The sequence below is a fragment of the Panthera tigris genome, chromosome B4 (assembly GCF_018350195.1).
Source record: "Panthera tigris isolate Pti1 chromosome B4, P.tigris_Pti1_mat1.1, whole genome shotgun sequence".
NCBI classification, from domain to species: Eukaryota; Metazoa; Chordata; class Mammalia; order Carnivora; family Felidae; genus Panthera; species Panthera tigris.
Genome location: NC_056666.1, coordinates 34,577,568 through 34,602,920, shown reverse-complemented (window position 1 = coordinate 34,602,920; position 25,353 = coordinate 34,577,568). Strand labels below are relative to the sequence as shown.

The following is a 25,353-nucleotide window of genomic DNA, read 5'->3' as shown; positions in this document are numbered from 1 at the left end:
AGCAACAGAGTAGGACGTCCCAAAGTCAAGAACAGGCCTTTCTACCTGGGAGGGGAGCTGAGGCAGCAAAAGCAAAGCGTATGAGTGAGGTAGTGGCAGGTAATAAGGCAGAAGCAGGGAGGGGGGCGGGGCGGGGAGATGGTGCTGGAACGAGATCCTGAGTACTATTTACTGTGGGTAGGAAATGGACCAAAATAGTAACAGTAGTGGAAGTATGGGTGATTTTTGTTTCATCTATACTTTTTAAAGTTTACAAATTTGCTACCATAAGCATGTTTTACAATCAGAAAGTATTATTACTGTAACTTATTATATGAAGTGTTACTCCCAGCAGTGACAGGAGGCGACAGCAGAGGATAAGGGAACCAAACGGTGCTCTTAGATCTTGGAGGCGTTTGTGGTACCGCAAGTGGCCACCAGGGGTCAGCAGCATGCCGCAGTCCCCCCGCCGCCAGCCACAGGTGACGGGACGAGGCTCCCGCCGGGAAAGGTCTTTCCTGCTATCCTCAGTCTCACACTAATCGCCATTTGCTTTCCACATGCTTCTGTCTCGGGCCATTTCCCACTAAATGGCAGTCACGAGGGTCTCCGAGGGCCACAGCTGTCTGCAAGCTGGGGAGCGGTGGAGGTGGGGGCTGGTGGAGATTATCTGGACCTGCGCTCTGCCTGGAGACCCTAGACAAAGAGAAGGCTCTTAGGCTGAGGCCCTGAGCTCCAAGAATCAATCCATTTCTCCTGGTGGGGGACAGGAAACTAAGCCAGTTTCCGGGACTGGAACTCCGCCAAAGGAGAGCCAGGGGTCACAGGAGGGGTTAGCCTGTCCCAGGAGGAAAATCGCTGCTCCCAGTAGGTCTAATGGTTCTGTCCTCATCAAGCAAGGGTACGGGTGGAGGGGTTGTCTGAGGGTGGGTTAAGGGGCTGAGGCTGCCCAAACTCCACTGTCTGAGCCAGAGAACTGACCTAGGCTCACCAGGAGTTTATGGAAACCTGTTACTGAGAGGTGCTTCAGACAAGAAGAGAACAGCCCTATGTTGTATGAGCCCAGACCTAAGACTCTGGAAACCTGCTGTCACCTACCCTGTGACCTTGAGGGAGCTGTTTACCCTCCCTGAGCCTTAATTGAGGCCTCTGTAACACAAAGAGTTAGATAAGATGATCTTTAGGCCTCTCCCAGCTCTGATATTCTATGAATCTAAAAATTCCAGTCTTCCTACCCTTTCCCACCCCAGAAGGGGCTTAGCCCCAGGAAGGTCTGGCTGGACCAAGACAGACCTCATCCCCCTAACGTGTGGTTTCAGGACAGTCCCCAGGCAAGTTCCCTTTGGAAGATTAGATCCAGGACACCCTGAAGGTAGAGGAGGAAAAGGTTCTTGGCTACAAGCTGGGACAAAATGAGACTCAGCAGCTCTGCCCTGGAGACAGTAATACCTGTAAGCATTGAGTGTTATGGATATTTCTCTGGCAAAGCCAGTTCAAAATTTCTCCCAGTCCCCACCTTGCTCCCAGACTGCCAGCAGCTCCCACACCTCTATTTACACCCTTCCTGGACAGAGATGAAAAGACCAAGAAGGTTAAGTTATTTTTCGAATAACAGCTATGCAAAGTAACATATATTATGTATGTGAAAATAATATTTATAATCTAGCATGCTAACTTAATGCTGGTCTATAGGTGCAGTTATATATATCCAATCCTCTAGTGATCAATTCTTATGAGAGGCAAGGATCACATCAGTCACTCAAACTCCTGACCTTGGGAAAAGGGACATTCTGGGATTCTAGACTGGGTGACTGGGGCAGGTTACAGAATCCTATTCTGGTGAGCTTTAAAAATTAAGCAGGCCTGATTATTCCTGATTATTTGGGGCAGCTCTTCCACAAGGGGTGATGGTTTAGATAACTTTCAGGATCCCTTCCAGGCTGAGAGCCTATAATGTTTTTCTCAGTTTTGCAAGTCTTTTCAACTCAACATACCTTCCCTTGTTTTCCTTATTCCAAATGAAGAGCTGACCTAGAGAAAGACCCCAGATCCAGATTTTGTGGGACCCTGGGGCTTATACATATTTGAAGGACCTTCTTAAAGAAAAAGAATCTTATTATTATTTTTAAAATGTTTATTTGTTTATTTATTTTTGATAGAGAGAGACAGAGCATAAGTGGGGAAGGGACAGAAAGAGAGAGAGACAGAATCTGAAGCAGACTCCAGGTCCCAGCTGTCAGCACAAAGTCTGATGTGGGGCTCGAACTCACCAACCATGAAATCATGACCTGAGCCAAAATCAAATGCTTAACTGACTGAGCCACCCAGACGCCCCCCAAGAAAAATAATTTTAAATCACTAATACACAATTTCTCTTAGAAAAGATCCATGAAGTGCAAGCCCCTGAAAGGAGAGCTTCAGTAACACCACAGTGAATCTGTTCATTTAATGATCGCTTAATGATCTCTCCACGCTCTAAAATGTCCCTGTGTTTGTCTCCTTCCAAATCTTTTTCTCTTTCCTTCCCTTCCCTATTGTGTATAGTTTCCCCTCCCTTTCCTTGAGGCATCTGGGACCAGAGGTATCAGCAGAGCCAGCTGCAGATGAAGTGGCAGTGGGGGGGGTAAAGATAGACAACACAGACAGGGAATCAGTAACTATAAAGACACATTGAGGATGGGGGAACCAGGTTTCTCACTGTTGGGGAACAGAGTTAGACATGGGAAGGGCTGAGGCCAGAATAAACTCATGGTATTGAATGGAATTGGAGGTATAGGTACACGTTCATGGTTTGTCTGTGTTTTTTTTTAATTTTTTTTTTTAACATTTTATTTATTTTTGAGACAGAGAGAGACAGAGCATGAACGGGGGAGGGGCAGAGAGAGAGGGAGACACAGAATCGGAAGCAGGCTCCAGGCTCTGAGCCATCAGCCCAGAGCCCGACGCGGGGCTCGAACTCACGGACCGCGAGATCGTGACCTGAGCTGAAGTCGGCCGCTTAACCGACTGAGCCACCCAGGCGCCCCTGTCTGTGTTTTTTTTTAAAGTAAACTCTAGACCCAACGTAGGGCTGGAATGCACAACCCCGAGATTGAGTCACATGCTTCCACCAACTGAGCCACCGAGGCACCCTGCAAATTCAGGGTGTTTAAATGCACACAGAAAAATTTGGAAATAGATATAAATGTATATGTATAAATATGTGTGTGTGTGTTTTATTTGAGAGGAAGAGAGCATGCGTGGGGGAGGGGGCAGTGGGAGAGAGAAAGAGAGAGAGAGAATCTTAAACAGGCTCTGTGCTGAGCATGGAGCCTGATGGGGGGCCCAATCCCATGACCCTAGGATCATGACCTAATCTGAAATCAAGAGTCAGATGCTACCTACTGATCCACCCAGGTGCCTCTGTGCATGTGAGTTTTAATATATACAGTTAGTGAAAAAAAATTCAACTGAGTAAATGTCAAGATCTAATTGGCTTTATTAAGCAATTCACAGGATCAGGCAGCCTCCCATCTAGCGGTAGAGGGGACCTCTGAGGAGTTGTACAAAATGGAAGGTTTTTATAAGAAAGACAGTGGGGCAAGAAGTTATTAACAAAAGTGAAGACTGTTCCAGGCAAGGTCACCTTCCCTTAGGGTGAAGGGCAGGGGCTGTTATTAGGTAGATTACCTCATCTTTGAGGGATGGAGAGGGCCCATGTGGCAGATTATCTGATTGGTGCTGATCAGAAAATTCCTGACTGACCAGTTAAGACTTCTATTTCTGGCACAAGTTGAAACTGCAGTGAAGTTAGGTATTAAGCTCCAATATGGTGACTTGGCCTAAGTGACACCATTTTGGGAGTGTGATTTTCTTTGTCATAATATAAATTATAGTTATGTATGCATATATATGAATCATATTTATGTGTGCATACACACATGCACCAGTAACAATGAGCACATCTAATGCTCAAATCAAGGCTTCTAAGTATTCTCTACTAAAAGGAATCATAGTTCTTTGGAGAAGAGCTCATATAAAGCACGAGACAAGGAAAGTGCAAAATGAACCTAAAATACTTAATTGTGTCAAAAAGTAAGGAAATTCTAAAAAAAAATCATAAGAATTTATTAGAGTCGCAGGAGCCAGCTTAACAGAGTTCCTTCCCAAGGTCAACCCTGGAACAGTGTGAGCATCTTAAAAGAAATGATGATAGTGTTAGATTATGGTCCACTGAATAGAATAAGGATCCATGAACCCTAGTAATAGATAGATAGATAGATAGATAGAGGAAGTTCTTATAGTAGAATGGCAACTAATAATTATGGAAGAAATCAATATTTGGTAATTATATTTTCTAAAATATTTTCTAATAGTATCTCTAATCCTACATGTTCTTTTTACATTGTGACTTTGATAGTCTTCTGTCAAAGGGTGGGATCTCTGTCCCCTCCTCTTGAAACTGGGAAGGCTTAGACTGGAGAGATATCACCAATCAAGGATGGCAGAAGTGATACCATGTAACTTCCAAGGTCATATTAGAAAAGACAATAGAGGGGTGCCTGGGTGGCTCAGTTGGTTAAGCGTCCGACTTCGGCTCAGGTCAAGATCTCACTGTCCATGAGTTGAAGCCTCGCATTGGGCTCTGTGCTGACAGCTCAGAGCCTGAAGCCTGTTTCAGATTCTGTGTCTCCCTCTCTCTCTCTGCCCCTCCCCTGCTCACACTCTGTCTCTGAGAAATAAATAAACCTTAAAAAAAATTTGTTTTTTAAAAGAAAGAAAGAAAAGACAATAACAGGGGTGCCTGGGTGGCTCAGTCAGATAAGTGTCTGACTTCGGTTCAGGTCATGATCTCGCAATTCGTGGGTTCAAGCCCTGCATCAGGCTGTATGCTGACAGCTCAGAGCCTGGAGCCTGCTTCAGATTCTGTCTCCCTCTCTCTCTACCCCTCCCCCACTTGTGCTCTGTCTCTCTCTCTCTCAAAAAATGAATAAACATTAAAAAAAATTTTTAAAAGGGGCGCCTGGGTGGCTCAGTCGGTTAAGCATCCGACTTCGGCTCAGGTCATGATCTCACGGTCCGTGAGTTCGAGCCCCGCGTCAGGCTCTGTGCTGACAGCTCAGAGCCTGGAGCCTGTTTCAGATTCTGTGTCTGCCTCTCTCTGACCCTCCCCCATTCATGCTCTGTCTCTCCCTGTCTCAAAAATAAATGAAACGTCAAAAAAAAAAATTTTTTTTTAAAAAGAGAATAAAGAAAAGACAATAGCATTTCTCTTTTACTACCTGAACACTTCCTCTTGAAGCCTTTGGCCTCCTCGCACACATGAGCCACCCACACGGGCTGATGTGGACACTCCATGGCTGAGCCCTGAGATTGTGTAGAAACAAGATGTCTGGCCAGCCCCCAGTTGCTGCAGCTCCACCACCATTTTGACTGCAACCTCATGAGAGACCCCGAAACTAGAACTGCCTAGCTGGTCCCTTTCCAAATCCCTGACCCACAAAACCTGTAGGAGCTAGCAAATTTATATTCTTTCTTAAGCCATTAAGTTTCGAGATAATTTGTTACACAGCAATGATTAAGTGGAACAGTGATGATTGGAGCAGTAGAAGATTCAGATGATAATCTTCAGTGACTGCAAAAACTAATGGGTTAAAGATTTGATGAGGAATAAGATGTTTACATAGAGTTAAAGTGTCTCCCCATTAAATATTTATTAATCACAAAGTAGAAAGTTTTACAGTGTCAAATCCTGGCAGACATTTTATTAACAAAGTGATTAAAGTGAACATCATCACAATGGGACAGATTGACATTATATGCCTCAGTATACAGATAAATGTTTAACTACTGGCTGGGGGGCGGGGGCTGGGTGCGCACTGATTTGTATTTGCTGATTTCTGTAATGTAAAAATTCCTCCAATGACCCAGCTGCCTGGCTGACTCTTAACCTCAGTGTCATGAGTTTGAGCTCCACGTTGGGCCTGGAACTTACTTAAAATATATTTATACATATTACAAAAACTCCCATGATGACCAATTTCAGACCACCATTGGTTTCACAACAGGCTGAAATTTTAACAATTGGCTGTTGCTTGCTGGTGCAGACCACCTCCAGGGGACACAATCCATGTGTCCCCTGATATGATGCACTGACAAGGACAAAGATACTTCTGAGGTATTCCTCCTAAGAATGTGTAACTGGCATCTCTTCACAAGGAAACATTATATAGGCCTGAAATGAGAGACACTACAAAGTAACCGGTCTGTACTCTTCAAATCAAGGTCACAAGGTGCCTGAGTGTGTGGCTCAGTCAGTTGAGCATCTGGGTCTTAATTTCAGCTCCAGTCATGATCTCATGGTTTGTGGCATTGAGCTCTGAGGTGGGCTCTGTGTTGACAGCAAGGAGCCTGCTTGGATTTCTTACTCTCTCTGCCCCTCCCCTGCTCCTGCACGCATGCACAAACTCGCTCTCTCTCTCTCTCTCTCTCAAAATAAATAAATAAAAACTTTTTAAAAAAATGTCAACATCACAAAAGACAAGGAAATACTGAAGAACTGTTCCAGACTGAAAGAGACAAGAGATAACTAAATGTAACATGTGATCCTGGGTCAGGTTCTGGGCAGAGAGAAGAAACATGCCTGGAAGGGCCAGGGAGAGATGGTAGTATCTTATCAATGTTAATATCCTGCTTTGGATGGTTAAACTGTGGTTACATAGGAGAATGACACTGTCTTCAGCAAATGTAGACTGGAGTGTTTATAAGTAATGGGCCATACTATCTGCATCTTAAGTCTCAATTGGTTAGAAAAAATAGGATATATCATGCAGACATTGAAAGAGATACAGATACATAGAGAGAATGATACAGCAAATGTTATAAAATGTCAATAATTTGGAAACCTAGACAGAGTATGTTAGAGTTCTTTGTACTATTCTTGCAACTTTTCTGAAGGTTTCACATTATTTCAAGATAATAAGAAAAATGCTCCAGGGTTTTCTCTGAGTCTGGATCCCAAATTCTCACCTGTTGGGAAATAAGATGATTCACATCTCCAACAACATTCCCTCAGTTTGAATTTCCAGAAGTCTCCCTGCCCTTCCTGGGAGCTGTGCCAACTGACGAAAAGCTCCAGGACCCAGGAGGAGGGGGCTGGACCAGGGCATTCATCATAAGCCATATGATGGGGACTTGTACAATAAGCCTGGCAAGTCAAGGACTCTTGGTGCCCTGGACATTAGGTTTTTCCAGCCCAGACAATTCACCTGGCAAAGAAGAAAAAAGGATTTAACCTCACTCTAAGAAATAAATAAATATAGACTACATGAATTCAAATTACAAAAATATGTTTCATTAACAGAAGGCTTTACTTCAGATTTCCTTTAAATAAATAGTAAGCCCCAGGTACAGCATGATTTCGTTTACAAAAATTCAATTAATATGCAAGTTTTTCAAAAAAAACATATGTCAGGGTACCTTCTGGGAAGTCCTACAGGAGGAATACGTGAAATCAGATTTAACTACCCCTAGAAGAAATATTACTCAGTTCCAAGGGGGCTACAACCTATTTCCCACATTTTCATAACTCAGGGTCTGGTTCTGTTGATGTTTCTAGTTCTTTGCTAGGACTCAGCCTACTGAACCAAGCATGAAGACAAGACTTGTAGCTGGTTTAATTTGCCAAATCGGTGATCACACCAAGTCTAGGCCAGAGACCTTATGCTCCTGGGGGACCCCTGTAGCCATGGCAACTTGCTACAAAAGCCCATTCAGCTAAGTTCCATTTTCACCATTTATTAAATGTGAGTCAGTTGAGCTGGGACCTATGTGCTATCTACTGGGATTGGTTAAGGCAATAAATCAAAGACTGTCAGAATTAGACAGGATCTTAAAGGTCATCTTGTTCCATCTGGGTACCAGTCTGTGGTTGAGGACCCCTAATCAGCAAGACTTTTCCCAGTGTCATGAACCAAACAGTGATAAACTACTAATGGAGGGACGGTTGGCTGCAGCCTATGAGCTCAGATCAGGTGATGGCTGATGGATGAGAAGATATTTGAATCCATCTGTGACTTTTAAGGAATTTTTTGATCCTTCTTCACATCCTTTAGTCAAGTGAAGACAGAGCTGGCTTCATGCCTTCCTTCTCCTGAAGACTAGGCTATGAGCCAGAATTTGATCACATGAGGTCTTTTCTTTGGGGAGACTCTGCTCTGTTCCCTCCTGCTTCAGCAACTGGCTCAATGCATACAGTTATATCCATTCATTCAACACATCTTTTGTTGAATACTAACTAGGTTTGGGGCATGGAGCTAGGCTCTGTGTTCACAATGTACATGAAACAATCATTAGCTCCTGCTCACATGGAGCTTACAGTCTGGTGGGAGGGAGACTATCAACACAGAAATAAATATATAATTACAAATTATGCTAAGAGTCATGAAGGAAAAAAAGCAAGGTGCCATGAGAGATATTAATAGGTTAGGGGTCTAGGAAACATTTCTGAGACAATGACATGAAATGTGAAACCTTAAGGGTGAACAGGAGTCAGTTAGACAAAAGTGGAAAGAAAGAATATCCCAGGCAGAAAGAATGAGAAAAGACTCTGATGCAGAATAGGGTTTGGGATATTTGAGGAAAAAAGGACCAGTGAGGACAACGTCTGGTACACTGGGGGAGACTGGGGTAGGATGATGCTGAAAGGAATCCAGGTTAAACAGGATGCCACATGCCCTGTTGAAACATTTGGATTTTTCTAAGAGCACTGAGTTGTAAGCAGTGTAACCTGATTTAATTTAATTTTTAAAAAGCCATTGCTCTGTGAAAAATGAAATGAAGAAGTCAAAGAGAAGAAAGAGAGCTCAATTAAGAGACCGTTATAACTCAGACAAGAAGTGATAGTGGTTTGAACTCAGCCAATAGCAACACAGGTAGAGAGGCATGGAGGATTCAAGATAGATTTTGTTGCAGGGAACAGGGGAGAGACCAGTATCAACAATTTCACTGAAAATTTCTGCTCTCAACACCTGGGTAGAATGGATGGAGGTGACATTTGCCAAGATGGGAAAGACCAGGAAAAGGTTAAAAGGGAAGAGATTGAGAATTGCACATAGTAGGTTTCTGAGATTCTTGTGAAGGATCCAAGTAAATAGATAAATTTGGGGATCATCAGCAAATAAATAGTATTTAAAAGCAAAGGAGTGAATGAGACTGCCAGGAAAACACTATAGAGTAAGAGAAAACGAAGAGGAGAAGAAGCAGAGACATGAATACAAGAGAGGCAAAACTAAGTCCTGAGGAAATCCAACACAGAAATCTGATAGAGAAGAGCAACTGACAAAGGGACCCCAGAAGCAATGGCCAGAGAGAAAGGAGGAAACCAAGAGCATTGATGTCACTGGGGTTGAGAGAAAAAAATATTTCAAAACGATGAGTCTGGTAGAGTGTTTAAGTATTCCTGAGAGGATAATCAATGTCGAGGCCATTGATGACCTTCATGATGTCAATTTTGATAAAGGAATGGAGGTAGAAACTATACTGGTGTGGGTTCAAGAATGATTGACAGAAGGTGAAAACAGCTTGCAGAGGGAAGCAGAGGAATAGGGTAATAAATGACTGTCTTCTCACTTTGGCCTCCCGGCCAGGTCAGCTACAAACTTATTCCATCTCTCCTCCCAGGTTTTCATGGCAGCTTTTTTATCAATATCCATCAAGGTGCTGAACCTGCAAAGAAAAGGCACTTAGGTCAGCCCCAGGAGAAACTGTTCGGAAACAGATGAGGGGATCTCAGATGCTTGCAGAACACATTTCTCCCCAGTCCGAGAGCAATAACAAAACAGAGGTGTTGTGGAGAAAACCCAAAGAAACCTTCTAAGCTTCTGCCATAAACCTCTACTAGAGATAAACACAAGTTGTGAGGTGGAAGAGGGAGTTGGGGATCTGGGAAGTACACAGGACCCTCACCTGATAGAGTTCATGGCCAGTTGTTTGAGTGTCCTCAGATCAGCTGCCATTCCCCCAATACCCATGAAGGCCTCATAGAAATCATAGGACAAGCCTTTGGCACCAAAGACTGCTGGGTCATCAGAACTGATCACCATGGGGTACCCAGTGGCCATCAGAACAGCAGCAGGATGGTTTCTCAAGTCAGACACCAGTTTCAGAACCTGCCCAACAGGAAACAAAGAAGAAAGACAAATTCTGACCCAAAAACATTGGGATGACTTCTGGGTACAATACAAGGAATAGAGCCAGTCCTCATACTCTTCCCAATTTTCTCCAAGTTTCTTCACCTTCACAAACATTTGGTCTCTCTCTTGGTCTGGCTCAGAGCAGCTCTCTAGAACACGCAGGAGAGGCAGTGCACAAAGAACCCCAAGCAGCTGTGAAAGCAAAAGTATTCTATGGCCCCTCCTACTTCACTGGCCTTCCTCAATGTCCCTTTAGCTTTGTTTTTGGCCTTGCCCCAAATTCCACCCCACTGGGGACCCTCAACTGCTGCCTCAGTTCCCTCAACTGCTGCCATTATGAATGGATTAGGCAAAGGGCCATTCCTAAATAACTTACTAAGGGGAGAGAGACAGCAGAGGAATACAGAAAACAAGTGAGCTCAGGAGCTAGAAATCATACAGGAAAGTTTGGGAATCAGAACAGAGGTTGAGGTTGGAAAGAAAGATTGTATTGGGTTGGTGCCATGGATCATGCATACCTGGTTGGAGATGGGACAGACTTCTATGGGGATATCCTTCTTCCAGGAGTCAGCCCAGACTGCTGGGTGTTTGGTCAAAGCAAATCCATGGCCAATCCTGGTAGAGTTCAGTATTAGAGCAACCAGAAGGTTTCTATCTATGGAAGTACCCTGCCAGTCTGTGGATAAAGGGGTAGTCTCCAGTCAGATGGATCTGGCCCATAGACTATCCTCAGATAAAGGCTCCAGATCCCCAAGCAAGAAAAAGAACATTCACACACACACACACACACACACACACACACACACACAGAGTTTCATATAACAATGCTAAAGAGAGGAGGTATGGCAAACCTTTAATTTTATGTATGTATGTAACAGATGAGGAAGTTGAAACTTACATAGGCTTTGTAAATTGAAGGAGCATACTCAAGTAGCAAGACTCAGTTTTAAACCTTGGTCTATCTGAATCCACAGCCTATATTCTTTCTTTCCATTTTTTATGTTTCCAGAGCTATTTTCTGGGAATTTTGTTCATGATTTTTTTACAACAATGTGTTGCAAACTCTTTCAATATAATTAAAAACAAATTTTAAGTTTATTTATTTATTTTGAGAGAGAGAGAGAGAGAAAGAGAGAGAGAGAGTGGGGGAGGGGCAGAGAGAAGGGGAGAGAGAGAATCCCAAGCAGGCTCCATGAGATCATGACCTGAGCCAAAACCAAGAGTTGGACGCTTAACCCACTGAGTCACCCAGGTGCCCCTATAGTTACTTGTATGTACTTATTTAATTTATATCTTTAACAATATCAATTGCAAGACAATTGCAAGATTACAATGACCAGTACTGACAAGGTGGTGGCAGATAGTGTTGGCTGCCTACTTACCAGCCATCCCCATTGTACATTCCTTTCTAGCAGGGCTTTCTTTGGAGGGTGAAAATGACAGGTCCTGACTCTCCCAGCTTCCCTTGCAACTAGGATAGTCCTAATGCTGACCTGGAAGGTTATTGGTGGGGAGATCTTGGGCTTCCTCCCTGATAAAAGGAGATACCCTAGAGGAAACATCTTGTCTCACCTGAATGTGACTTCACTGACAACCAAGTAAGGTAAACCCTGAACTTAATGAAAACAGCAGAGGTTGCTTATTATGTGAAATAACAGATGACCTTGTTGTAAAACCTATTGAATGTGTGTATTCCATTCCTGGCAGCCAAAAGCATCCTAACTGACCCACATATAAAATATGAAAACTCCACTGTTCTGTTAGGAATAAAATCCAAGAATTCCCATTACTTTTTAGGGCATGTGTTTTAGGTGGATTTTCACTGGTTTCCCATCTAGAACTTTTTTTTCAAAGATTTCTTCCTTTTATTTTTTTTTTTAATTTTTTTTTAACGTTTATTTATTTTTGAGACAGAGAGAGACAGAGCATGAACGGGGGAGGGGCAGAGAGAGAGGGAGACACAGAATCGGAAGCAGACTCCAGGCTCTGAGCCATCAGCCCAGAGCCCAATGCGGGGCTCGAACTCACGGACCATGAGATCATGACCTGAGCTGAAGTCGGGCGCTTAACCAACTGAGCCACCCAGGCGCCCCAAAGATTTCTTCCTTTTAAAAAATAAGAACATTAGGGACACCTGGGTGGCTCAGTCAGTTAAGCATCCAATTCTTGATTTTGGCTCAGGTCATGATCTCATGGTTGGTAGGTTCTGTGCTGACAGCACAGAGCCTGCTTGGGATTCTCCCTCTCCTTCTCTCTCTCTCTCTCTCTGTCTCTCTGTCTCTGTCTCTCTGCCCCTTCCCTCCTCACATGTACATTCTGTCTCTCTCAAAATAAATAAATAAACTTAAAAAAAATAAAATAAATAAAAATAAGAACGTTACTCTCAGGTATCAAATACCCAGCTCCTGGCAAAATCCTCTCCTAGGGCCATGCGTCTTCGAATTTGGTTAGATCCTATTACAGTGTTTCATACTGTTGAAATGATTTCACACAGGTAAGTATGATTTTCCCAACTAGACCACAAGCTCTTCAAGGTTAACATCCCCCTACTCCCTTGCCCCATCCCCCACAAACAATTCTTCAAATTTCCTAGAACAGTTTTGATCTAAATTGGGTCTAAATTGATTGAAATGTCAGGAAATAAGAGATTAAGGCACACATACCCTTCCTCTGAGAAATGGTGTGATAAACCAAGGTTTAAGCCTGGTTGTGAAATCCAAGCCCCCACACTGCTCTCCACTTATCTCCTTGGTCTTCTAAGGGTGACAGGCGCCTACAGTACTCAGGGACACCAGGTGGGGGGTAGCAGCAAGATTTCCTCCTGATCTAAGCCCCCCAAATCTTCATTTTAACCTGAAATTGCAGCCATGATCTGGGACTCCTTTTGCTTAGGGCTTACATACTTTAAGGACTGGAATATGGGAAGCTCTGAGAGATGACCTATGAACCTGTGGAGTGAGCTTTAGGGAGCAAAGGCATGGCTGGGCTAATGGCATTTCATAAACAATAGTAGTCAAGCTGTCTGGGCTGGGTGGGGTCTCCTCTTCAGCACTGATGAGTGTGGACAGAGCCTCCTAGTTGCCTGGTTGTGGTCCCTTTTCTGCCACTTACCCTTGTGTGACTTTGGACAGGTGAATTAACCTCTTAAGCACAACTTGATTATAAAATGGAGATCATCAGAAAGAATTCAAAATCAAATTCCATCAATGACTAGCTCTTTACCCTTGGGCCAAGTACTCTATGTTTGGAGCCTTGGGTTCTTCATCTATAAAATGGGGATAGAGGGTGGCTTAGATGGTTAAGTGTCCAACTCTTGGTTTCAGTTCAGGTCATGATCTCACAGTTCGTGGGTTTGAGCCCTGCATTGGGCTCTGTGCTGACAGTGTGGAGCCTGTGTGGGATTCTCTCTCTATCCCTCTCTCTGTCCCTTCCCTGCTCACCCACGCTCTCTCTCTCTCTCTCAAAATAAATAAATAAAACATTTTAAAAATAAAAAATAAAATAAATAAAGCACAGTTTAAAATATAAAAAATAAATAAAATTGGGATAAAAACACCTTCCTGGCAGGACTGGGGTGAGAATTAGAAATAACATATGTAAAGTGCCAGATACTGTTATATTATCTGTTATATTGTTATTCCTTCTCCAGGGGGAATACATATTTCTCCATATGAAATGGACAAGTGCCATAAAATGACTATCAACAATACTAATACTGCCCCAGGATCCCATCAGTTCTCTTGAGTGATAATAAGGAGCTTTCCTATCCATCCCACCTCTGTCCTGCTCGTCTCCACATGGCTCACCTGTCTCTCCAGCATGGAAAAAGTAAGGCAGTTTAACGCCATGCAAGGTGGGAATCATCAAAGCCTCCCTGTAGTCATACAAGGAGTGGCCAGTGTCCTCATGTCCCACCTGCAGGACAGAGAGGAGGGGACATGGAGCTGTCTTCTTGGTCCAAGCCTCAATTTGCTGATGGTACCCTCAATAGCCTGTGAATACTCTTCCTTATAACCTGACGTTACTACTTGAGGCCATTGTCACATAGCCTTTTAAAAATGACCGGCAGCAAAATTGGAAAAGAAAAGAAAGTATATTATTACCCCTAAATAATTCCCCCTGCTTAGTCAGTCAGAGGCTGTATCTCGTATCCTCCCACCCCTTTCCACCTTGTGTTCTGACACCACTTTCCAAGTCCCTGTGCTCAGCCCTGAGCTTCTTGCTGTGGGCAGAGAGTGAGGGAGAAAGCAAGAGCAACAGAGAGACACAGAGAAAACAAGACATTGAGATACTGACAGACCCACAGAAAATGGAGAGAGAGTGCGAGGGAACAAGAGCCCTGGACCAGGAGTCAGGAAGGCTCCAGACTCAGCTCAGTCACCCATTACCTGTGGGTCCTTGGACATGTCAGTTTCCTGGCAGGGTCCCTCTGTGACTCAGTGCCTCAGCTGTAACTACAACAAAACTATGCTTTTCAAACTAAACCACACATATCCCTAGGGCTTGTAGCTGCATGCCAAGAGCAAGGGTGCCTTAGGATAAAATGGGTACCTCCTTCAGAATGCCTATTTTAATTTGTTGGGGGGCAATGGAACATTTTTATAATAAGCCAAATACAGGTATTCAATGTAGTGGAATGGAGTACAGGCTTGAAAGAGAGTTGGAACTTGCAAGTAGACTCCTTTGAACAACTATCTACCCCCCTTCCTACCCCAATTTCCCTCTAGAACTTGTCCATTACAGTCCTTGAATGAACTGTTCTGGAAGTTCTATACCAGAGGCTCTTCTTCTCAGCCCCCTTTGTCAGGGCTGCACACAGAGGGGAAAGGTGAGATGGGAGGAACTTCTGCCCCTTTCTGGAGAGGCTAGATCCTTGAGCACCGCCCAGAGATCCCAGGAAGGCATCCCAGTACAAACAAAATGATTCTTTGAAATCCACTCCTTTGAGCTCTGGATGTTCTGAAAGCAAAAGCTTAAGCCCAGTTTCAGGTAAAATGTACAGATATACTCCCTCCCTATAAGAGGGAGTCAGGAGTGCCTTTTAGCCAGTTTATTCAAACTAATTTAGCTTCCTTAATGAGATTGATGAGTTGCCACCTAGGAAGTGTGCCCTGGCTATCAGAACTCAGCTATGGCTTTGATTTGGGAGGGGGCGGGGGGTTGGCAGTGGTCAAGGCAGTGACACCACTATGGACGTGCAGCTTCAAAAATAGCTGAGGAAGCAAATGGATGAAGGGACAGAGGACACCTTTCCCATCCTTGACAGTTTTGCCCAGGGCTAGACCCATCTCTGCTTCCAGACCACCCTCTATGTGCTATAGTTTTAAGAGGCAGGTGTAGGTAGGCCACATGTGCTAGAAAGAGGATGGAGGGCAGGGAAATGGAAATAAGCCCACCATTACTACCCAACCTCATTGAATTCCTTCCTTATTCTGGAACTCCCCTTTTCAGGCTTTTGTCCCTGTCTGCTCTCCTTTCTCTTGTGACTATCATCCTCCTGCAGGCCCCTACACAAGGTCAGTGCTAAACCCTGGCCAGGCCTGTGGTTGACAGCCTGAGCCTCTGCAGAAGGTTTCAGTGCATGCTGCCAGGGCCTTCACAAAGAGCCGCCTGCTGGGCCCTGCTCTCAGACAGCTTTGTTGTGTAGGGTCTGTTACCAGGTCAAACCCTGCCACCATCTTGGGGAACATGGTTCGGAGCGTCATGGCTGTTTGGATGGATTTCATGATGAAGGACACATTTTTGGCTCTGTGGGAGAGACAGAGAAAAGCATAGGAGACAGTGTGACTTGGCATTGGCGGACCTATGTACCCCGGGGGGACCCCGTACCTCGGAGCAGCTCCCCCGGTGCCTGGGGCTGGTCTAGTCCAGATTACTCAGTAACCACTTCTCAGACCCTCAGCACATGAGCCTATCCTGCCCATGCTCTTGTGATCCCTTCCAGGGGATACATCTGAGAGATATTTCACCCAAATCCACCCTTTTGAGGAGTCTGGCTGGTTCTAGAGGAAACTTTGGTGTCTGAACAACAACTGAGGAAAGGAGACCCATGGGATAGGTTTCATTTGTCCACATTTGTATGAAGCAAAGAGGTCTTGTCCGAAACTTGCCCTGCCTCCCTGAGACGAAGGCTCCTGGAATGGGGTGCAGTACAGAGGCCAGCTCTCTGTTCACTGGACACCTGTGAAATGCTACAGAATGCCCAATTCCCTGTCGAGTCAGCTGGACCTGGCAACTGTATGTCCTCTCCCTCCAGCTGAATCAGCAAGGCCCTGGGCACTCCAGAAACCATGTAAGCAAACTGTCTTACTTCTGTCTGTACCCTCTCTGTTCAAGCCCAGGATAGGGGTGAGGCAAGCAGCACAACAGAAGCACCAAAAGAAAAGTCTGGCACAACTCTGTGACAGGACAAAGGTCTCTGCACAGCAGCTGGCTCACTTGTTCCTCAGTTCTATGGGCCTACATTTCTCCTGCCCCCTCCCTATGCCTGCCCATTCCCTCTCCTGCAGAGCCTCCCCCTCCTGCAGATCCTCTAAGGGATCACAGGAGGATTTACCACCTGCAACCCAGCCCTCACATCCTCCTGCCACTGGCCCCCAGAGAGCCTCTGAGGGGAACCAGTGGGGCCCCAGCCCGCAAGCTCCACCCTGGCCAACTAGCACACAGGTGCAGGCCTCTGTTCTCACAAACGGTGAAGGGGATTCAGGGGAAATGGGGCGGGGAGGGGTTTGACTGCCATCCAGAGCCCAACCTCTAAGGCTGAGCTGCCCCTCCCCAAGCTCTGACTCAGTGTGATCCCCATCTGTTTGCCACCCCTGCATCTCCAGCCCCGCAGGTGGGTCACAGTCCTTACACAGGCCTGCCTTTGACAGAGAGCCTTCCTTGGATAAAACTAAGAAGGGAAACTAAGCTCTAAAGCTTTCTGTGCTTGCTTGGGGAAAGAGTGGGTCCTTGTTCTCACTGCCAGGTCACACATCCACACACAGACTCTGAGATAGCTGTCACTCAGGGCTGGGTCACCAATCAAGGCCAACTACACAACCAGGGACAGCACATGGTTGACATGAAGCAGAACCCCACCAGCCAACTGAAACAAAGAAATAGGCCAATTATCTGAACATACTGGCAAAAACATACCCATAACTGAATCACCCAGGCCGACATGAGGTCAAGGCCTAGAATTATTTGGAAAATTGCCACACTTCTTCATTTCAGTCTGGTTGTGAAGATTCGAACTAGAAGTGACTTCAGAGATAGATTTTTGCTCTCATGCAGGAACATGCATGCCAAAGCCATGGCTCTTTGGCATGGAGGGTGGGTCTCTGAAGCCGGCCTCCCAGCCTCCCTCTTTCTCCCTTTCTCCTCCCCTTCCCTTCCAAGTCTAGTAGCTCTGCCTGCATCCTGTTCTCCCAAATCCTGCAGCTTCAGCCGTGTTCTCTCTCACCTGTGATCCGAATAAATGATTTTGATTCCAATAAACCCAGGATGCTTTTCTGCAAACATACAAGCCACTTCTCTGTAAGTCTTCACCGACCACTCTTGGCTATGGACAGTCCCGTTCAGTTCATACACCTGAGAGGGAAGCGTGGTCCTGGTCAGACATCAGAGGTGAGCAAAACTTCATTCCCATTGCCAATAATCTCTAAATCTCTACAATTTCCTTGTCCAGTGCCTTCAACAGCTTCTGACACTTATCAGAAGTCCTAGTCATGTCTGGGATAATGCTCTTGAATACCACAAAGCTGGGGTGTCTGCCTGTCTCATTCATTGCTGGGTCCTTGCATCTGTAACAGTGCCTGGCACATGGTAAGTGCTCAAAAGGTATTTGTGTAAAGAATGAAGAACAGGTCAGCTGGGGAGAGGACAGCCAAAAAGAGGAGACCAAGGACCTACTTTATCTTCCCATTCTCCCACTCTTAGGTGGGATGTACCCTCAGGTGGACATGGTTAGGGGCAGAGTGAGAAGAGCCAGGATTGGACCGTGGGCAAGACAAAGTAGAAAGACACAGTGGAGAGGACAGGGGTATAAAGAAGTCCCATCCAAAGTGCCCACTTAGCAGGTTGGGCCACACCAAGCCCATGGTGACAGGCTGGAGAGGGTTGGAGCAATGACATGGCCCCTGCCGCTCCCTCTGCCCTCTCCTGTCACTGGGTCAGCTCTCACCCCTGCACAAATCGGCAGGTCAGGATTCAGGACAGGATGCGGGGGTTTCCAAAGAGGTTGTGGGGCAAAGGAGGATGGGAAGAAATAATATGCAGAAGGTATTTCCACGAACATCAATTAAAAACACGCAGTATACAAGGAACCAGGCTAGGCATTGGAAGGGGTAAACAAATGTGAGTGAGACAAGATGCCTGCCCTTAAGGAGTTTCTAATTTAGTGTAGACAGACTCTATTCCTTTTTTTAATACAAAGAGGAAGAATTAAGTGCTAAATAGAGGTTTATGGGATCTTAGAGGAAAAAGGTCTCCTTTTAACTGGATAGGATCAGAGAAGCTTTCCAGGGGACATGGCGGTGAGGTTGGGCCTGGAAAGGCAAGGGGGATTTGATATGCAAGAAACTGAGAAGCCTGCTCTGCAAGCAAGCCAAGCAGCGGCCCCGCTGGTGAAAGCATTGCTAGTGTCCTGGTGTAGTAAGCAATGGTTCCACACAGAGCGAGAGCCCACCAGGGTGCAGGGAGCAGAGGCTGAGAGGCAGAGTGGGAGCCATGAACTATCTCACCACCTAATGGAGAGGAATCCTTTCTCCTCACTGGGGTCAATTCTTGTATCCTGGCATCCCAGGAGCTGGGTGCTCTCCAGGACCCTTTTCTCCTTTCCCACAGGTCCCTTGCCTCACAGCACCCTCGCCAGCCTGGGGCACCTCCACTTTCCCTCTTAGCTGCACCCCGCAGGTGCCACCTTCTGTTGCAGGACAGCCTCCTCTTCTCCCCAGACACACAGAGCAGCTTTTTTGTTCTTTCATCTCTGGATTGGGGGTGGGGGGGGGCGTGGGGGGGGTGTCTGTTCTGCTGCCTGGGTTGGGGGAAGTGGAACAGGCAGCTGTTTCCAGCCCCTTCTCTTGGCCCCTTTGGCCTTGGCTCTTTGGTTTCCTCTGCTGATGCCCCAGGGAAGCCTGGCCTCTCACACAATCTCTGGGCTCAACTATTGGAAGGTGTATCTTCTCTGATTGCATGGTCTAGGAATGGACAACAGTGCTTACTGAATGTTAAGGCTGCCAGAACTTTCCAGAGGAGAGAATTTTAGGTACTGCTAGCTCAGTATCTAGTATAACCTATTATTATTATTATTTACTGAAGGGGATCAGACCATGCCACCCTAAAATATGCCACTTTTGCATAATAATTTAAAAATTTTTTAATGTTTATTTATTTTTGAGAGAGAGAGACAGAGTGCGAGCAGGGGAGGGGCAGAGAGAGAGAGAAACACAGAATCCAAAGCAGGCTCCAGGCTCTGAGCTGTCAGCACAGAGCCTGATGTGGGGCTTGAATTCAAGAACTGTGAGATCATGACCTGAGAAGAACTTGGATGTTTAATGGACTGAGCCACCCAGGCACCCCAGCATAAGAATTATTTTGAGTGGAAGGCAATTAAGCAGCAAACACAGAGATCTTTGCTCTCCTCCTATCTGCCTAAAAGCAGGACATAAACTTCTGTTGGTGCAAGTTCCCCCTTTCATCTCCCACACCAGGAAAACGACCCTTATCATTGGAGACAGAAGGGCAGTCCTGAGATGGGTCTGCACAAACAAACCTTACTAACATAACTCTTATCTTCTATTAGTCTCCCCCATATATTTACTATCCCACAATTTACTGCCCCAGAAACCCAAACCTATTGCCTTGTCATTTCTCCACAAATTATCACCACTTGTTAAAACAGTGTATAAGTACCTGTTCTACCCATCTCTTTGGGTCTTCACTTTTTTCTACAAAGGTTTCCATGCACATAAAAATTAAATATTAACATCAAATAAAATGTGTATGCCTTTTCTCCTGTTAATATGGCTTTTGCCAGTTTAACTTGCAGGCCCCAAAAACAGAACCTTAAGAGACTAAAGAAAAAGTTATTTTTGTTCTTTCCTACTTCATCAGATATTTTTTATTAAAATTTTTTTCAATGTTTATTCATTTTTTGAGAGAGAAAGAGTGCACAAGTGGGGAAGAGGCAGAGAAACGGGGAGACACAGAATCCAAAGCAGGCTCCAGGCTCTGAGCTGTCAGCACAGAACCTGATGTGGGGCTCAAACTCACAAACTGCAAGATCATTACCTGAGCCAAAGTCAGACGCTCAAAGGCTCAACCAATGGAGCAACCCAGGCGCCCCTTCACCAGAGATTTTTAAAAAGAGAATTCTTCCTGTCACTGATCAAGGCTTCAACAGACTTCCAGGCACTCTGTTAGAATGTTCAAATCTTTGATGCTGAAGGAGCTTATATGCTGTACCCCAGCAGTTCCCAAAGTGTGGTCAGAGAGCCCCTGTGGGTCTCCTAGACTTTTACAGGCAATCTGCAAAATCAAAAACTCTCCTCATAAAAATTTTAAGATTTAAATTTAAGATTTGTCTTTTACATCCTCATTCTCTCCTGAATATGCAGAATTTTCCAGAGGTTGCATCATGTGTGACAATATTAGTCTGACAAATAATGGATTGTGTGCTTATGTAGGCTTGTGTTTTGGAAAGTTCTCAGTTTTAATTTCTAATGAAGGCTATATTATACAAGATATAGTAGATAATATCCACATAAACAAAAACTTTTTGGGATCCTCCAAAATTTTTGAGTGTAAAAGTTTGAGAACAATTGCATTAACCCATCCCAGAACTGATACCTGAAGCTGTCTTGGCCTTACCCAGCTGATTTGCAGAAGGGAAGAACATAATTCTTCACTGTGACTTGACTGCTGTGTCATTACTGAGTCATGTGCCCACACAGCCCATCTGGATTGCAGGCCACTGAGGGCGGGATCCAGGTCATCTGGGTCTTCCCACCTCCCCTCCTTTAGCACCAGAGAAGGACCTCCATAAATAAGCATTAACTGAGGAAGAGCACTGTCCACTTGGAGTTTCAAAACTACTCAGCCCCAGGCAGCATGTTTTGGAGAACGGATAAATAGATGGATGTTGGAGGGGTGGTAGTGCCAGCAGAACAGAAGGGAGACAAAAGAATCTTTTAGAAAAATCAACAAATGACAATTCTGTCTACAAGAAGATCCTTGGCATACTAAACAAGGATGCACAGATATGCAAATGATACAACCAGAGGCTTGGTGGGGGTTTGCCTATGGCAGCAGTTCCAAGCCATTAATTCTATCATTGCAGTACTTATTGCTGGAGAATCTGGGACCCCTGCCTTGCAGGGTTCCAATCCCACTGCTAGTTCCCATAGCATGGAGAGCCACGAAGATGGAATCTGGCTCCTGGGGCGGCAGATACAGAAGCCCCTGGTTTCTTGGTGCCTCAGTAAATCACCACCAGGGCCGCCTGTGCCTTGTGTTCTTGGGCTCCTGGCTTCCAGCCAAGAATCTGCAGGCTTTGTGGAAGCACCTAGGACAGGATCTGAATGTTCAAGAGCACCCCTATTTCAAGGATCAAGAGACCCTTTTCAGGGGGAGACCTGCAACTCCTCCTGGCGTCACAGCTAGACTGATTAGAACATTGCTGTGAAGCATGGTACTGGAGGAAAGTTCACAGCTGGTTAGGGGATTCTGGGCAGCCTTCTGGGTTTAGGCTCACAGTGGAGATACAATCTGCCCCAGCCAATCATACCTCATAGGATCGTTGCAAGGATCAGATGAGTTAATATTTGTAAAGCACTTAGAAATGATAACTACTCAGAAAAAATAAAAAGAATAAAAAAGGAGGAGGGCACCTGGGTGGCTCACTTGGCTAAGCGTCCAACTCTTGATTTGGGCTCAGGCAATGATCTCACGGTTCGTGGGTTGGAGCCCCACGAACATTGGGCACGATGGGCTCCACACTGACAGCACAGATCCTGGTTGGGATGCTGTCTCTCTCTCTCTCTCGAAGAAAGAAAGAAAGAAAGAAAGAAAGAAAGAAAGAAAGAAAAGAAAAGAAAGAAAAGAAAAGAAAAGAAAGAAAGAAAGAAAGAAAGAAAGAAAGAAAGAAAGAAAGAAAGAAAAGAATTTATAACTATTGGGTGCCTGGCTGGCTCAGTTAGAAGAGCATGCTCTTGATATTGGGACTCTTGATATTGGGATCATGAGTTTGAGCCCCTCATTGGGTGTAGAGACTACTTAAATAAATACATAAAAACTTAAAAAAAAAGGAAATGATAACTATTAATAATATTATTATCATCAATCTTATTATCATCACCAGATGTAGAAAAACAACCCAAAATCTGCAGTTATCCTAGAAAGATGAGTTACTAGAGCACCATTCATTTAACAGCCATTTACTCAGCTACTATGTGCCAGGCATATGCCCACACTTTTATGTTATCATCTCATTTAATCCTCAAAACTACAACATTAGGTAGTTCTCATTTTACAGATGAGGATTTTGAGGCTCAGAAAGCTTAAGAAACTGAGTCGTACTCCACAGTAGGAGTGAGGGCTGGAGGTCTGCCGAGTTTCAGAATCTTGCTGACCCTGAGTGTCTCCAGTCATCACAGCAGCCCATCTTTACCTTTCTGTGATAGTGACAGTTAGGGCGGCTCAATGTCTCAGCTCTGGCTGCACTTTAGAACCACCTAGGGAGAGGGAAATGCTTGGGTCTCACCCCAGACTAATTAAATCAGAATCTCTGGGGTAGAACCTCGGGGGTGGTTTGTTTGTTTGTTTGTTTGTTTGTTTGTTTTTAACCTCCTCAGGTGATTCTAATGTATAATGTACAGCTGGGGTTAAGATCTACCATTTTGTGGATTTGAAGTAAACAGCATGAATACAGCATAGTAGGATAAATGCTATTATAAAGGAGAGCAGTTAAGAGGGTCCCTCCAGTCTCGATCGTCAGTATTCTTGCAGTTATACCAGGAACACGAAACAGGGGTCACTTCAGCAACAAGCCAGGTGGAATTTTCAGTGGAGGCTCTGCCAAAAATCCAGGAAAAACCTTGGCGGGGGGGAGGGGGGGGGATGCGTAGAAGTGCCAGTAATGTTTGTTATACAAGTGACAGCATCCAAGAAAACATCTGGGAACAACCATCGTGGGTTCTCTGCCACTGCCTGTCTCTCTCCCAAGACCCCCTGTCAATAAGTACCAGCAGGGCAATCTCCTGTTGATAATCCTCTGGGGTCTTATAAGAGCTCCACTCTGAGGACTGGCCAGGACCCAGTCTGGGCCTCAGATTCTGGCCGTGGGGGAAGGGACTGGAGCCCAGGAGATAAGACCCGCCTAGCAACTGTTGCTAAAGGCAAGTAGCCTTTGTTATCAAGCATTAGTAACACAATAGGAGGCTGAGCAGCCAGGATAGTCCATCAACATCATCCCAGGCCCTGAATTAGCCCCACTAGCAAGAAGGGGGAGGTTGTGCGGCTCAGCAAAAGAATTCCAGTGCAGACGGTTTTTAGTTGTTAATGTGTTGATGGCTCCCCCTACTCTGGCTAATGGGGGGCATTAAGGCATAGACTCTCTATTGCAAGAGGCCTTTGTTCCAGGGTCAGAGCAGAACAAATGGTCACATCCCATCCCCCTCAGCCTCTCCAGAATCCCAAATCCCAGCAGCCTTCCACCTTCTAGGATGGTGGGGGGTGGGCAGAGTGGGAAGAGAGGTTAGGAGCGAGGCAGGGTCCCCAAGTTAAATGTCCTGGAGCCCACTCAGCATGGTAAGGAGAAAATACCCCCGCAGAAAAGGGGGAGCAATGGAGCAGGAAACTGCTCCCTCCAATTGCTCAGCATCTTCCCCTAAATGCTTCTCCATCGGGCTCAAGATGAAAGTCACAGCCCTCAAACCGACCAAGACCCAAACCCTCCACAGTTTCCCCCCTCCCTCCTTTTCCCTCCACCCCCTAAGGAGCCCAGGGCTCCACCAGGATTTGACGGGCTACCTCCCCCATGCCCCACGCTGAGAAAGCTGTCGGAATGGCCCAACAGGAAGCAACCCCCGCCCCCGGCCCCCAGCAGGGGCCATCAGCACTCTGGGTGAATCATCAGCTCAGCCAATCCTAGGGACTCTCTTTTCCCTACAGAAGGATGAGACTTACAGCAGAATGCCTTCTCTGGGGCTCCTTTTGAGATGAAGCCTGGCTGCCTTAGTGCTCAAGTCCAGCACCCTGACATCTATCCAATCACCCAATCAATCACCAACGTGATCTTGGTCAAACTCTGGCTTTTCCAAGCCTCAGTTTCCACATCTGTAAAATGCAACCTTGCTATGCACCTCAAGTGCTTTGTAAAGGTCAAGGCAAAGAAGGCCTTTTCTCAAAGTGTGGTCTGGGTCAGACCATCTGCATTAGAATCACCGGGACGAGAGGAAGAGGCTAGTTAATTTTGCAGCTTCCTGGTCCTACCCAAGAGCACAGAATTAGAACCCTGGGAGGTCGGGGTCCAAACACGAATTTTAAAGAGCACCTCTGAATTATTCATATGAACAGCCAAGTTTGAGGACCACAACCAACAAGCATGATTATCACTCTTGGTGCCTCTTGGCAATATAAGATGTGGTGCCAGTCTGGAATATCTCACGATCTGACATAAATAACGAGGCAACAACTGCTCAGTGCTGAATACCCACATGACCAGGAGACAAAGAGGGGACATGCGGACAGACACGGTCCTGGGAAGGGGGTGAAAGAGGGATTGGCCAACCTACAAACCAGCCTAAGTGGGACCCAGACAGGAGGAGGGGCTTAGATGGGGGGCAGGTGGGGAGTGCATGCTTGGAGACAGAACGATTTCCTAGGCAAAAAACATGGGAATAAATTGTTCCAGGAAGCGCAGTTTCTTTCACCTTACCTAGGCCAGGCCCAGGGCCAGCTCATCTCTTACAGAAATTCTTCTCTTAAGAGGTTGTTGGACACTCTCTCTTCCTGGAAAAGGATCATTTGTGTACTCTGCTCCCAAAACCAATGGAAGCTCTACTGAGGGACAAAGGTCAGCCCCATTCCCACTTCCCAAGAACTGTGCTTAAAGCTTTAACTATCAAACAAACGTCAGATCCTGGGGGAGATAGGCACCCTTACTTGAGACCCAGCTCACCAGGACCCTCCAGGGCCTGGCCTTGAGCTAACCTCAAGGAGG

General features: G+C 45.6%; 1 protein-coding gene across 5 annotated transcripts in view; it reads right to left on the bottom strand.

Moving 5' to 3' along the window:
* Positions 1 to 350: 350 nt before the first annotated feature.
* The window catches only part of ADA2 (adenosine deaminase 2), a 35,670-nt gene continuing 10,667 nt past the window's right edge, over positions 351 to 25,353 (bottom strand). Inside the window, exons 5-13 of one of the 5 annotated variants that reach the window (XR_006219738.1) lie at positions 17,596 to 17,723; positions 15,809 to 15,899; positions 13,958 to 14,066; positions 10,670 to 10,827; positions 10,254 to 10,343; positions 9,925 to 10,127; positions 9,589 to 9,684; positions 6,988 to 7,226; positions 351 to 675 (exon numbers count right to left, since the gene is read on the bottom strand). Coding sequence is in view for 4 of the 5 variants with exons in the window: in XM_042991486.1 (XP_042847420.1) it covers positions 7,223 to 7,226; positions 9,589 to 9,684; positions 9,925 to 10,127; positions 10,254 to 10,343; positions 10,670 to 10,827; positions 13,958 to 14,066; positions 15,809 to 15,899; positions 17,596 to 17,723 (879 nt within the window). In the remaining variant the exon portion in view is untranslated. Of the gene's footprint in view, positions 676 to 6,454; positions 7,227 to 7,417; positions 9,685 to 9,924; positions 10,128 to 10,253; positions 10,344 to 10,669; positions 10,828 to 13,957; positions 14,067 to 15,808; positions 15,900 to 17,595; positions 17,724 to 25,353 lie in introns of those variants that run through there. The other 4 variants (XM_042991486.1, XM_042991489.1, XM_042991487.1 and 1 more) reach the window with 4 other exon arrangements.